The sequence below is a fragment of the Anguilla anguilla genome, chromosome 9 (assembly GCF_013347855.1).
Source record: "Anguilla anguilla isolate fAngAng1 chromosome 9, fAngAng1.pri, whole genome shotgun sequence".
Taxonomy (NCBI): Eukaryota; Metazoa; Chordata; class Actinopteri; order Anguilliformes; family Anguillidae; genus Anguilla; species Anguilla anguilla.
Window position 1 is genome coordinate 5,743,566 of NC_049209.1, and position 14,598 is coordinate 5,758,163.

Consider the following 14,598-nt stretch of genomic DNA (forward strand, 5'->3'; position numbering starts at 1 on the left):
ATACTGAATAAAATTTGTTTGCGACCCAAACAATTAGATGATAGACTTGTCTTGAAATGGATTTTAGTCATTTATATTTTAAGAAATTTTGCCCTTAGCGTTGACAGCAAATGGCTGTTCGGTAGAGAAGCACATGTTGTGGATGAGAAGAAGGACAGAGTGTCTTCAAAAATGCATAGATGCTTACCACATGTTACCCCGCCCTGGGCATGTCGAAGTGTCCTTGAGCAAGACACCTAACCCCTAATCCCTAACTGCTCTGGCGAATGAGAGGCATCAATTGTAAAGCGCTTTGGATAAAAGCGCTATATAAATGCAGTCCATTTACCATTTACCATTTATTTGCTGCTATGCATGCACCTTTTTTGAAGCATTTAGGTAATGTTTTGGCTAGTTCATTCTTGTTTGAGAATGCTCTCTCTCTCTCTGTGTGAATGAATTAAAAACCCCAGAGTAATCCAGATTTCCCATATCTCCCAGTGTCCAGCTCTTCTGTCCCTACCAAGGTGGTCATGGCATGCTACAGTAATAATTTGAGATGATAAGCATTTGTTCAGTGTAGCAATGCATAATGTGACAAAATAAGTTTATTTCTTGGAACAAAAAATAGCTTTATGTCTGTTTCATAAATAGCTTTATGAGAGGGGACTGAAAATCCATCCACCCATCTATCCATTTTATATACCCACTTATTCCTGGTCAGGGTTGTGGGAGTTGCTGGAACCTACCCCAGAATGCATTGGGTAAGAGGCAGGAATACTGACTGAACAAAGAGCACAAAAATAGGCATGTGTATTTTCTATCGACATCTGAATGCATATGCAACTCAAATCAATACTTATATTTTCATGCCAACTCCTCTTTTTTGTATTATTGTTTGATTTGTATGTTGTTCGATTTTGTCACCAGGCAGAGGAAGGCTGTCCTTATGCTGAGTTTGAATTTAGTGTCTGCGTGTACTCTGTGAAGGCAATCTATTCTTCCTGTCAAAACCCATACATATTGTGGCCACTTGGTGGTGCTACAACTTTGTATAGGCAAAACATTCTATAGTTATTCTCCTTAAATTGTTGACTCCATTATCGATAGAAGAACAAGGGACAGTGTGTGGTAGCTTTCTTTTTTCTTTTTTCCTGCATGATCTTAGATTTAGAATGCCATTTTAAAATCTGCATAAATTGCAGAATACAGATTTATATCTTATGCTTGACTTAAAAATGAACTAGGGTAATATTGAACATGATAGGTCACAAAACAAAAAAGATAAAATACGTTTGTGCCAATCCAATCTTAATAGAACAAGTAACTAAAGAAAGTTTATCAGGGAGATGCAGTTTGCTCACTCATGCACCTCCTGCTGACATAGCATCAGGACATAATGTAGCTCACCATACAACAACAATTATCCCCCTGTCATTTCTGTGTTAACACCTGTCTCTGATTATTTTGCATTATTCTTGAATATTTACATTCCTGTCTGAAAAAAAGAATTCTTTCTTTTATCTGATGCTCACTCAAGGTCAAGTACTAGGAGGGTAGAGGCTTGCATTGTGCTTTGTGTAGTGTGGTTTGTTTAGTAGGCTTTGTCTGAAAGGAATACGCTATTTATTCTGTTTGCATATTGTTGGAAAAACTATCATATTGATCGTAGAGTAGTTCCTGAAGCACAGAATCCATGGTATAATATCGTAACTCTGATTTGTATTCTTTAACAAATTTTTATCTCTGTTTTTTTGACTGGACCGCAACAGTAGGGCCAGCCCTACAAACGCGAATGTCTGTGACTGAGCGTCTGAGTGATGAAGTTACACCATTGGTCGGCCGAGTTATAAAGTTACCAGTCAGTTTCCTGCCATACAGCTATGAAGCATGGAGAGGGGATAGTCTGTGTAATAACTCTGCTATGTAAAAATAAAAAACAATGGCAAATGAAATATGTCGACTGCTGGAGCAGCCTCTGGGCTATTGTGCTGTGATCTTTGCATTGTTTTGTTTTTTTACAGAAATAATGGGTGGATTGGGTGGAGGGTGTTCCACATTGACAGGATGTAAATGAAACATACTTTCCAGTCTCTTGGGATTCCCAGGTTGGTGGTGGCAAAGGGCTGCGTCACAGGTACCCAAACGAAAAAATTATGTTTGAAACTCATTTATTATGTACAACCATTACCTTCTGTAAAAGTTGCAGCCATCTACCTTAGCTGAGTCTTCTTGCACATGCAGCCTTTTAAAACTGAGCCTGTTTGACTGATAAGTTTGAGCATTACAGCATTTGAGCACAAATATTTTTCAGACAGATGGCTCACAGGTCCCCCCCCCCCCCCCACCCCCACCCACAGAATGAAATTTCCTTGGTAGATGGGCCACCTCATTTGACATGGCAATGACCCTTGCTGCGGTGATATGAAATCCTCCAGCAATCTCTGGGACCACGCCTTGCACATAGAAGCGGAAGGGCTCAGTGGTATTGTTCTCAGTGCATGAATCACATTGTGTATTTTTCTGTTAAACATTAATCCAGCAGGGAGGACTTTGTTCCCAGTTTATAGAAGGCAGAAGTGAAATGTGCGTGCACCTGGTACACATGATCCATTCTGCCATTTGGACTGAATGTAAGGAGAACATGGATCATTTTGGGTAAAATGGAGTTTACAGTATGGCCCATTTTATGAAGTCCCAAAACCATTGAGGTAAGCAAATAAGATAAATATAATGCAGCTGTCTACCACTTCATCAGCACCTGTTTAACCTATAAGGGGAACAAACGTAGCTACACAGCTTTGAAATTCTCAAAATTGAATTGATTATATTGAAATAGAAGGCTTTGGCTTTAAAAAATGTTGATAGATAGAAAAATTAACCAAATGTTGCAGACTGTTCATTGGGAAGTTAAAGATTCATGTGTATGTATATTATATTTTAATACATTTTATATTCATTTTTGTACATAAGGAGTGTCTTGAGATCTTCAGTCTCAAGAAATCAAAGAACTGCTGAAGGCAAGCATGATAAAGATTCTGTACTGAAGTTGTGTGCCCCTTATAGACCCTTATGGAAAAGGATTATATTGAAATAAAATATATTAACCAGATATGGACCGATATTGCAACACTTTAAAATTTTTCAATTTTTGCATTAGAAATTATTGAAGTTATTGACTTGTCAGGCCAACGTCTAGTTAATTTTCCTGTGCCTATCCTTTGGTTTTCACTATGTTGTAAACCTATTTCCAGTAGGTTTAACCCATTGCCAGTTCATTCTTACATTGCGTGGGTCCTGTTCTTGTTTATAACGCTACAGAATTATAGCAGCATATTACACTTCCATGTTTGGTATTAACTGAGCAGTTTTGCTTTCATTGGTTGCTGCCCATTGAATGACAGAGGCTGGTAAACACTTGAGTCACATGTATGTAAAAGCGCAAGAGCACTCGCGTGAATTCAAATGTGTCAGCCTGGGACCACAGTTGAAAGAAACCTGAGCATTGAAGGTAAATAATGCTTGACGTTGAAGGAAGGGTAGGGCTATGTTTGTCAGAATTATCCGTAGAGAAAGAAGAACAGTCTGCGTGCCTTTATTCTCTCGAACACTCCTAAGAGAAAAATGCGGAAATGTACTGCTGGACTGAACCAGGGGTTTCTTTAGCCTGATATATACCTTTTTACCATCAGAGAACCTATCCTCTCTCTAACTGGAAGAATAAAAGGTTGAAATTGCCTCTTATTCCACACTGAATCTGTAATTTCTATGTTGTGAAAATAACATTTTCATTAAAAACACCTTTTCAACGTACAGAAATTACTCACACTTACATAGCACTGTCTATAAGTCATTCATTCAGACTGGCTAAATCTAGGTCTACCATTAAATGTATTGATATCAAAATGATGCCAAGTTACTATACTACAAACAATATAGGCTATCTTGCCTCACAGAAATTAAATAAGCTATATTCCAAAGCAATGCTACCCAATGTCTCCTAAATTGTTTCAAGTCACTTAGCCCTGTGTGTACAAGCATATAGTAGATGAACAGGCCAAACATATGTGTGGATAGGTTTTGTGTTTGCATCCAATGTTTTTATTGGTTGATGTACGATAAATGACCAATGGGGAGACATATTCTTTGTGGGCTTGCAGTATTTCTGGCAGGAAAAGAAGAAGTAGGAGAAAACACAAAATCCCCTTAGTTTGAGGCTTTATTGTTCAGGCATGTGAAGTTGTTTATGAATTCTGCCTGTTGAAATAGGGTCAGAATGTACAGAAATTAATGTTTTTAAGGGCTGAGAGTTTGTGGCTGTTGTGGTTTTTCTGTGGAGAACCCTGAAAAGTGCCAAACTCTCGGTGCTGTATAGGTATGGTGCATGCCTTGCCAAGGCGTAACTTGGCTAGGTGGCATACCTTCCACCCCAATCTATCCACTTGCCCCTCATATTTAACAAAACATTAAATTAAATAGTGAAATAATCAGTCTTCAAGTGGTTTGATTCCATACTTCTAACAGACAATAATGTTTTTTTAAGTAATCACTTCAACAACAGCACAAACAAATTTTGAGTATTACTGAGTTTATGGAAACTTAACATGCCATATCATTTCCCAGAGTATTCTGTCGCAGCTACAAAAGCTCAATATGGTTGTTGCACCTGTTGGGCTTACCACTATTTCTTTGTCTTGTTTCAGCTTTGAACATTGACAGGAGTGTTTCCTGGAAAACATGGACATTGTGTTCCTAGCATTCTTTTTGCTAACTGCATTTGAAGGTGATGTCAGCCTAATTGGAAGTCATGGTCACATCATACTTTGTCCACATGGTCACTGTGAAAGAGGAGCTGAAACCTCTCTGATTAGTGAAACATATTTTTTTTTAGCTATTCACTGACAGATTGCTTTATTATTTTCCCTGAATCCATTTACCTTTCTAGTGTCATTTCCACTGTCACTGACAAAAGACAGGAGTGCATTTTTATTTTAAAATTATATAACCCTGTGAAATCTGATTTGTCTTTCGTATGTTATCAGGAGTGATTGCTCAGGTGCAGCTGGAACCAAAAACATCTGCGGTCCTTCGTGGAACAAATGCCAGGTTTAACTGCAGCCTGAGTCAATCTAACTGGGTGGCCATGACGTGGTCATTGAATAGCAGCGTTGTGCTGACTATCTCCAAAAAGTTTGGTGTCCTCGAGAACAGTGACCGCTACACTGCTTTCAATTACACGACTGACCAGAGCCACAAGTGGGAGTTTGTCCTAAGGAACACGCAATGGAATGAATCCGGTGTTGTGACCTGTGACGTCCAAAATATTGACCGCAAAATGGCCTCTTTGTCTGTACAAGGTTAGTACATTGTTGAATTTCATCACACACGTGTAAGTGTATACCTGTGAAAACATTTTCTTTCTGCATGTTCCTACACTTACCAAATCACCACATTTATGTTATAATCCATTCTGGTGGCGAGGGAGTAGAGAGGGTTTTGAAAAAATGTTATAACTTTTTTTGCACATACTTCATGGCTAGAGTAAAGGCCTAGCAGTGTCAATCTTAAATGGAAGTTTCCTCAAAGAACAGTTCAAGTGTTTCCACACAAGCACTACTATTTGACTGAGGAACATAAATTATTTTCTTACGCTTTAATAAATATCATACTTCAGGCTGTAGTAATGCACATGGACTGCACAGGGCATATTCAGTCAGGAAAGTCTTGCTGCAGTTGACCAACAATCGGCTAAATCAATCACACTTCTACGTGTTTCCATAATCAACCAATCACATACACACAACATATTTTCTAATATCCATCCAATCTTGTGCTCACATCAGTGGAGCGCCTTCTTGGACCAACCACTCCAGTGCTGTTGATAGCCTGCACTGCCTTTGCACAGAAATATGGCCAAAGAATTATGCTCTAACAGTCGCTGCTCAAAGAACTATTTCTTTAAACTGCTAGCGAGTGAATAAATGTAAAGGCAATCAGATACAATGGTAAAAATGATTTGTAAATGATTTTATTTTATCATGAGGTGTTATTTAGTTTGATATCATTTTAACACTTCAATAGTTAATTGCCTTTTATTTAATGCGACAAATAAGAGTTCTATTTTCTGGCTGGTGCCTGGTGAGTTGCGAGCAGTAGCACTGGCAAAATGGTACTTTTGCCATATATTTTGATGTGCCTGAACGGTTTGGTGATTTCGTGCACCAAATTGGGAGGGGAGCCGCTGCTGGGGGCGTATCAGTCAATATCACATTGCAGCTCATAATTTTTGGGACTTTCTAGTCTGTCATTTGTAGCATTAACCACTCGCCTGCCCAGACCACATCTATGATGGATGGATGGATATAAGAAAATATGTTGTGTGTATGTGATTGGTTGATTATTGATTGATTGATTGATTTAGCCGATTGTTGGTCGGCTGCAGCAAGACTTTCCTGACTGAACATGCCCTGTGCAGTCCATGTGCATCGGTCCATGTGCAGCGGATGTCACAGGCCATCATTTGGTGGATTGGTAGTTTCGTGGCTTTACCATGTAATGCCTGCAGGTTTCACAGTCTATTCAAGAGACAATCGATTCGTGGATCATATGCTGTCAGATCTGACAGATTTGAGATTTTGTGTGCTGTGTTCTGAAGCAGCCAAGTAAATAAAACGGGCCTCTTCAATCAGGAAAGTTCATTGTGTCAGGGGGTGGGTTGCATAATTTCACATAATTTAGCACTTTATGGTGGAACCTCAGAAGCTTATGCATAGAAATTGAATTTGTTCCTTAGTTTGGGACTTCGGATTTTAGGTCAGTGAGCTTATCAACAAACCGTGTCTTTTATTGTGCTGGGTGGATGAAGAGGGCCATGATTCAAAACCCATAGTAGACCCTAGCGCTATTATACAAAAAGAAATGATGCACTAGCGCGATTTAAAAATGTGTAAACGGAAGCATTTGTTCATATCCAGAGAGCGGGACTGTGACCATCACTAGTGGGAATGTGACCGCCAAGCGGAATCAGCCAGTCACAATTCGCTGCCTCGCCCGCGGCTGGTTCCCAGAACCCGATCTGACGTGGACATTGGGTGGAATATCTGTCAATCGGGACAAGTACAACACCAGCACCGAGGCCTTGGGAGGGCTGTTCAACTCAGCCAGCACACTGACGCTCCTGGCCAACGGCAGTGCTCCTGTGGAGTGCCGGGCCACGGTGCCTGCCTTGGCTGCGCCTCAAACGAGCACCATTTTCCTGACGACCGGTGAGAAACCTATGCCATTTTAGCTTGAGTCCTCCCCCTAATCCATTTGCAGTCCGGAGAATATGCAGTCAGCTCACTGGGAGATACACATTTTCAACGGAAGCTCAGTAAAGGAAACGATATGAACTTCGCTTTTCTGAGACTATGTAGGAGTAAGCAGAATAGTGAGAATAATGTGACTTTAAAAATGACTAATTTCTCCCCTACATGAGTCTGGATGTGCGAAAATATCATTCTTGTAGAACTATGAATGAGCCATCTATAACTATGACAATCTTGGACACTTAACTGTTTGCTCTGCTCTCACTAAATTTGTTGAAAGACAATAATGCACAGTTGTAAATGAATTCCTCTGAAAACTTGAAGCCATCACTCTTAATACCTTTTTTAGTCTTATTTTATATTTTATTTTTTAACATCCTGTTATTTACTATATTCTATTAACCATGTATCTGTATCTGTTCCTCGGTTTGGCCCTCTTTCATGCTGCTCCTATTTTCATGTTAATTTATTCACATACTTTGTTTTAATGTGTCCCATAAGCTGTTGTTTGTGTTATTTTATTTCTTTTTATGTGTGTAAAGCACTTTGTAACTTTGCTTTTGAAAAGTGCTATACAAATAAAGTTTATTATTATTATTATTATTATTATTATTATTATTATTATTATTATTAAGTTGCAGATACAGCTGAGAAGGACCAGACCGTGTTAATAGCGACCGTTGTATCGGTTGTTGCCGTCGCGTTGTTGGTGTTGCTCATTATTGGAATCATTTTCTGCTACAAAAGAAGAAAAGTTACAAGTAAGGTTGTTTTTTTTCCACAGAGTATTTATTTATTGCCTCCATCTCATCTTTCAAATGTACACAATTTATTAAAGTTTAATAAGAAATTTAAAAAAAGTTAAACTGCAATGGTGCACATTAACATGTATTAAAAAAAATCTAAAATTTCTAATTTGCTGACCCATGCTTTTGCATTACCTGTCCTGAAAAAAAGCAAATATCACCGAGAGACGGGTGACCAGAGAGAGCATTCTAGAAAGGGACTGTATAAATAGCTCCCAAATCAATTTCTGAGGAGTTTAAAGGTTCATATAAGTGTTATAAATAAAAATACTGATATTAGGCTGGTGATATGCCTTGTTTGGGTCATGAAAAACATCCCAGTACTGTTGTTTCTGTTTTAGAATCCAGCTACGAGGAGGAAGTAAGGTAAGGGATACAGCTGACAGCTGGTGCTTTGGATAGTAGAAATGTCTTCCAATAAAAAAAAGCCCCACCTCTGACTAATCGGTAAAATCTGCAGAAGAAGCAGTGTGTCCTCTGGTTGAAGCAGCTAACCATCCCTGCAACTCTGTGAAGGGAAAATCAATACATCAGATTCAGATTCAATCAGATTAAAATGTGGTTATTCTAAATCAGATTAGTCTAAAGTTTAATTTGAAAATAGCATTTAAGAGAATGCTATTTTTTTTGATGCCGGCATATAATTGGACTATAAGAGATTATTAACTTAGTTGGGATATCCGTATATAGACCTGCCAGAGTTTCTATAATATCTTCACCATAATATCTGTAATCAAAATTTGCAGGTGGTTAAAATGCAGATCCTCATTTTTATACATTTGGTTTCACCATGTAGAAATTACAGTGCTTTTTTGTACATAACCCCCCTGTCCTGTAGGATTAGTTTGGAGGCTTTTGTTTGAATGTGAGCAGATCAGATGCTTCTGTACACTTCAGAATTCATTCTGCTGCTGCTATCAGCAGTTATAAAATCAGTGATGACAAGTAGGCAGTATCTGTGGCAGCCACGCATGCCCAGACCATAACACCCCTACCACGTTTCATGAGGGAGGGTGGATTGGATCTTGGGCAGTTCTTTTTGGCCTCCAGACTCTGCTCTTGGCATCACCATGATAGAAGAGAATATTGGTCTCATCTGTCCACAAGACCTTTCTCAAGAACTCTGCAGACTGTTTTAGGTAACCAAATTTAGCAAACTGTAACTTGGCCATCCTGTTTTTGCAGTTAACTGGTAGTTTGCATCTGACACTTCAAACTGAAGTGTTAAATGCCAATCTTACAGTAAACTGACCAGTCATTTAGAACATATTTGCTAGGGTGGTCAATTACATGGGAATAGTTTAATCCAGAAGGCTAGATCTCAACACTTTGATAGCCAATAGAGGGATAAAATGGTTTCTATTTGCTACTAAGGCAGGTACAATGTTAACTGATAGAGCTGAACACTGAAATTAGATTTCCCAGTTGACCTCCTTATTCTAGAATGAACCGGCGTCCCAAATGTAAGAATGCTTTGATTTCCCCAGGAGAACAAGATCTCTGAGTGAGAGGAATGCATCTGAGGTTGTGCAGGGGAAGGATAACATGGCATACTTGCCAGATGGTAGTAAACGGGGTAAGGAGTGCTTATATTTATTCATTTTTACTTGTTTAATATTTATACATCGAAAGACATATACATTATAAATGTGTAGTCACTGGGTCAAATTCAGGTAAATAATTAAGTGAATGAGTCTGTGTCCTGCAGTGAAAAGAAAGGCAGATAAATCAGAAAAAATGAAAGAGAATACAAAGCAGACTACTGTAACTTAATGGTGGAGGGAATAGGAGAAAGGGATATAGTAGAAAATCATGCACTAAATGAAACAAGCAGAGGAGGTGAGGATTAAAAAAGAAAATAGTGCTATGGGTACAGTGGTGTGCACTGTGGGCTTTCCTTTAACTGTCTACTTAGTGGGCTTTGCTTCTTTGGACAAACCATGAGAAATGCTTTTATTTCAGGCAATCTTTTATTTGAAAAAAAAGAACATTTAGCAGACATCAATGTATTACATTACAGGCATTTAGCAGACGCTCTTATCCAGAGCGACTTACACAACTTTTACATAGCATTTTACATTGTATCCATTTATACAGCTGGATATATACTGAAGCAATTCCGGTGAAGTACCTTGCTCAAGGGTGCAAAAAGCAGTGTCCTTACCCGGGAATCGAACCTACGACCTTTCGGTCACAAGCCCACTTCCTTACCCGCTGTGCTACACTCCATCCGTGACCATGTCCGTCAATGTAACGTTCAACAACCCACGTGACATGGTTGGTAACTAAGATACTAACAGTGGATGGTAAATTGTGTGTTTATTTTTTGGCAGATGTCACCCCCAGCGAATTCAACGACAGCGGCATTGCCCGGACAAACTCGCACCACTCTCCAGAGGTAATGAAAGAGCCCGCCTTATTATTGCAGCTGTATTGCAGCAGTATTATTCAGCTCGCTTTGTGTAGTACTGCAGACAGCCAGTATTGATGACTGAACACTAGACCGAACAGTGCAGACATAATGAACAGACTGAGTGCGAATGTTCCTACTTGCTGCTTAAAGGCGCTTTTTTTTTCTGGGGTGGCTGTTAGTAATAAATCAAAGCCGAGGGCACAAAATGGTCAAAACAGGCATATGTATTTTAAAATGTATTAAATGTATTAAATAGTACTACATATTTACCACTGTGATATTTTTAGTTATAAATTGAGTTGATGAATACAGAGGTAATTTGGATATTTGGATAATCAAGGATTGCTTTGAACTGTGTCACGTTCCAGTGGTCGCAGAGTGAAATGCAATGGGTACATCAATTGCATTAAAAGTGTGTATTTCATTTAATTGGCGCAAAACCAGACACTGACATTGCAAATCAATGCAGTCCAAAAAATACAATAACAGTGATTGTTTAGCATTTTTTTCACATTCTGGGCAATACCCTATGCTCACAGAGTGAAATGCAGTAGACACATGGATTATATGCCAGGGGTCAGTATTACGTTTAATTGTGGCATAAAAACTGTATTGTATTTCAGTACGACTGTTTTTGAGAGAGCATGCATGAAATACAATGAAATACGCTTTTCGTTTTTAATTATGACACGAAAAATGCGCATCATATAAAATTCAAACACAGATATGTATGTGTCACTATAGGGGTTGCATTTATTAGTCACAAAAATGTTCCATTAGGCCTCACCTCACGGTAATTTGGTTTTACTGAAGTCAGACAGAGTTCCTAGGGTAACCGGTACATTAGTTCCACCAGGCATCCACAGGATGCAGGCTGTTGCCTGTAAGAGGTACGCCTCCCCTCTGATAGGCACCAGAGGACGCACTGGAGGAAGAACATTTGTTTCAGCTGCAGAACCTGTGAGGTGTGTAGATGTGGGTGGCACAGTGGTAACTGCTGAGGCATAACTGGAGATTCTAAACTGGGTATAAAATAAAAGATAAAAACTTGGAACGTACCCCAAAAATAATGACAAACTTTACTATTGTACATTTTTAACCACTGAAACTTCTTGTGGGTGTAGTCGGAAACTCAATGGGAAAATTACCCCCCCCCCCCCCCTTCCCAGATTATAATGTGAAATTCAAGGCTTCATCTCCTGCGTGGGCCTATGGTAGGCCTTCTATCGCTTAAATTAAAGTTTTATATCTTTTTTCATCTAGATGCCTGATGTTCTTTACAACAGTAACCACACAGCCAATGCGTACGACCCCGCCCCTGACCATGGAACTCTCGGGAGCAAGAAACACAGACATGCCACCATTGTGTAAAAGAATTCTGCAAAACAGGAATGTGAGGTGCTTTGTATTCACTCCTACTAATGTGACTGATGTAACTGAAAAGGACACTTCTCCAATAGAATAATTGATTTGTGTATTTTAAAGAATGACTATATTGAGATACGGATGGTATAGAATATAAAGATGCAAAAAGTGACTTAGTCCTGTTCTGAATAAGGAGTGATGGGGCGGAGCACTGCCTAAATCAGTTGCTTGATGTGTACAGTTTACGTGCTTCATGAATATTTTATACAAGAAATTTATTAGACATTTACTAAAAACTGTAGGCAATTTGTACTTCAGACATTACTTTTGCAATTTACCACAAGGTGGCATATAGGTTTTCAAAGAGCTCAAATCAACACATGCGGTGGTACTGTGAAAAAAACTGTTCAGGAGAACAGACTTATGCAGCTATTCTGGAGCTCTCTGCAATACAATCTGATAATGCTTTTTTTATTGAGTCAGCTTTCATCCTGCGAGGCACCAAACATGGTCGACTGTTTTTCAAATAATGGGAGCTCCAGAGCTCCATGAATCCTGATGGTAAACTTATTCTCCCCAGACATGTCTCTACCCACACTATGGACCATATCATAAAACCATTACCAGGATCAAGGTCTGATAGAACAGCAGGCAATGCTCACTGTATTGTCTTCTAATGGATATATATATATATATATATATAAAGGGTCCTTCAACTATGCATTCCTGAGGGCTTGCTTCATTTTTAATATGGCGTATGTGGGAAAAATATTTTCCATCTGCCTTTTATAAAACAACGATTGAATGAGACATATACTCTATATGGTCAAAGGTATGTGGACAACTGACATCCAACATCTCATCCAAAAGTATGGGCATTGATCTGGAGTTGGTTCACCCTTTGCTGCTATAACAATCTCCACCCTTCTGGGAAGGCTTTATACTAGATGTTGGAGCATTGCTGCAGGGATTAGCTTCTGTTCAGCCAGAAGAGCATTAGTGAGGTCAAGCACTCGATTAGGCCTGGCTTGCAGTTGGCTTTCCAGTTGATCCCAAAGGTGTTTGATGGGGTTGAAGTCAGGGCTCTGTACAGGCCAGTCAAGTTATTCCAAACCATTCTTGACGAAACCATTTCTATATGGACCTCACCGTGTGCCCGGGGGCATTGTCATGCTGAAACAAGAAGGCTTCCCTAAACTGATGGGGGAAGCACAGAATCGTCTAGAATGTGATTGAATGCTGTAGCATAAAGATTTTCCTTCAGTGGAACTACGGGGCCTAGCCCAAACCATGAAAAACAGCCCCAGACCAAGGGGTGTCCAGATACGTTTGGTCATATAGAGCATGTATGTAAACAAGTACAAAAAAGTAGATGACTTCAAAATATAAATGATTATTTATTTATTTATAATTCTTTCAATAGCGGGAGGTTTACAGATGCAGACCTTATCATTGTAAAAAGTTTATATTCATTGACATTTTGTTGGCAGTGTACCATTGGTGTAAAATAAAGCAGGGCTAAATGAGAATGAAGTTCATTTATAAGCCGTGTGATCCTAATAATGATTAATATAGCATATAATAGCAATGCACTGGTCTTTCCTCTTCTATTGAACAAAAACATGTATATACTGCACATAAAAACACATTAAAGAATTTGATTTTATTTCAAATGTATTGTTTTTTTATTGTTTTATTAATATTATGGGTGTTATTGTAGATATCCAATAACATTTAATGACAATGACAGTGATGTTATTAAATAAATTTTCATTTGACAGTTTTGGGTATTTTATTGTTCTGTAGAGATGTTTGTGGACTGCAGCTGATGCCATTTTGCAAGACTTTGTGAACTTACATAGTTTATATATATTATATAGTTTGTGGATCTTATGACAGTGACACATTTGGTTTCAGACTACTGACTAATTGTCCAAAGCTCAGTGTTTAAATCCACCCTATGCCCAGTACCCTTCGAAGACTATTCAGCTTTCTGTTAGATTTTGCACAGGCAGATAGGGACCGAAGTCGCTGGTTGGTTTGCGGTACGTTTCCCTTACCCATTCCCCACTCATTTCCCGTATCATGTGTGCACCCATTAAAACAAAGGAACAATGAACCAAGTTGGGTTGAATGGCCTGTTCTCAAAATAACTTTCTTACGTTCTTTATGCTCTTTCCTTTCAACTGCTGGCTGTGCAACAAATTGCCCCTAGGGGATAATAAAGATTACCTTACCTTTTCTTAAAATTTAACAAGGGATTAGCACCTCAGATGTATTCTGCGAAAGTTCAAAGTCCCTATTTTCTTTCTTTAAAAACAGTGTTTCACTGGTTTTAAAGCTGGGTAACTGTATTGTAGAGTGTTCCCTGTGAAAGCTGTAAATTCCCTTGATTTTGTACTGTAGAAGTTTGAATATAAATATTTTTTACATCAAAACATATCAGTTTTTTTGTGGCCAGAAAGGGTGAGTAGCAAGAAAGGCTAAACTTGAATAATATTTTCTGGGAAAACTGAATACATGGTAGTTATTGTACTGGAAAATCTTACAGTAACATAGCAGTCATGTATTGAATGGTGAATGATCACACTCACTTGAACAAAATAACCAAACTACTCCTGAAGCCAACCAAGCATTTTCCATTTTCCAGATGATAATCAATCTGTAGTCTGTTTATGAAAGATGGCATCTCTGATCATTAGCTTTTAAAACTTGTTCTCTGTCCCAG

General features: G+C 38.7%; 1 protein-coding gene across 4 annotated transcripts; it reads left to right on the plus strand.

The window, feature by feature from the left end:
• Positions 1-1,997: 1,997 nt before the first annotated feature.
• On the plus strand, positions 1,998-13,650 carry LOC118235043 (immunoglobulin superfamily member 5-like). Of its 4 annotated transcripts, none has more exons than XM_035432007.1 (10): positions 1,998-2,116; positions 2,522-2,690; positions 4,683-4,762; positions 5,022-5,336; positions 6,954-7,244; positions 7,928-8,047; positions 8,434-8,458; positions 9,580-9,668; positions 10,423-10,490; positions 11,769-13,650. In XM_035432007.1, exons 3-10 carry the CDS (start codon positions 4,717-4,719, stop codon positions 11,874-11,876), a joined length of 1,062 nt encoding a protein of 353 aa, XP_035287898.1. In that variant the 5' UTR covers positions 1,998-2,116; positions 2,522-2,690; positions 4,683-4,716; the 3' UTR covers positions 11,877-13,650. The 4 variants fall into 4 exon arrangements, with proteins under 4 accessions (XP_035287898.1, XP_035287894.1, XP_035287897.1 ...); XM_035432003.1 differs by having other exon boundaries at positions 2,001-2,116; positions 7,922-8,047; XM_035432006.1 differs by having other exon boundaries at positions 2,005-2,116; positions 7,922-8,047; positions 10,426-10,490.
• Positions 13,651-14,598: the final 948 nt, after the last annotated feature.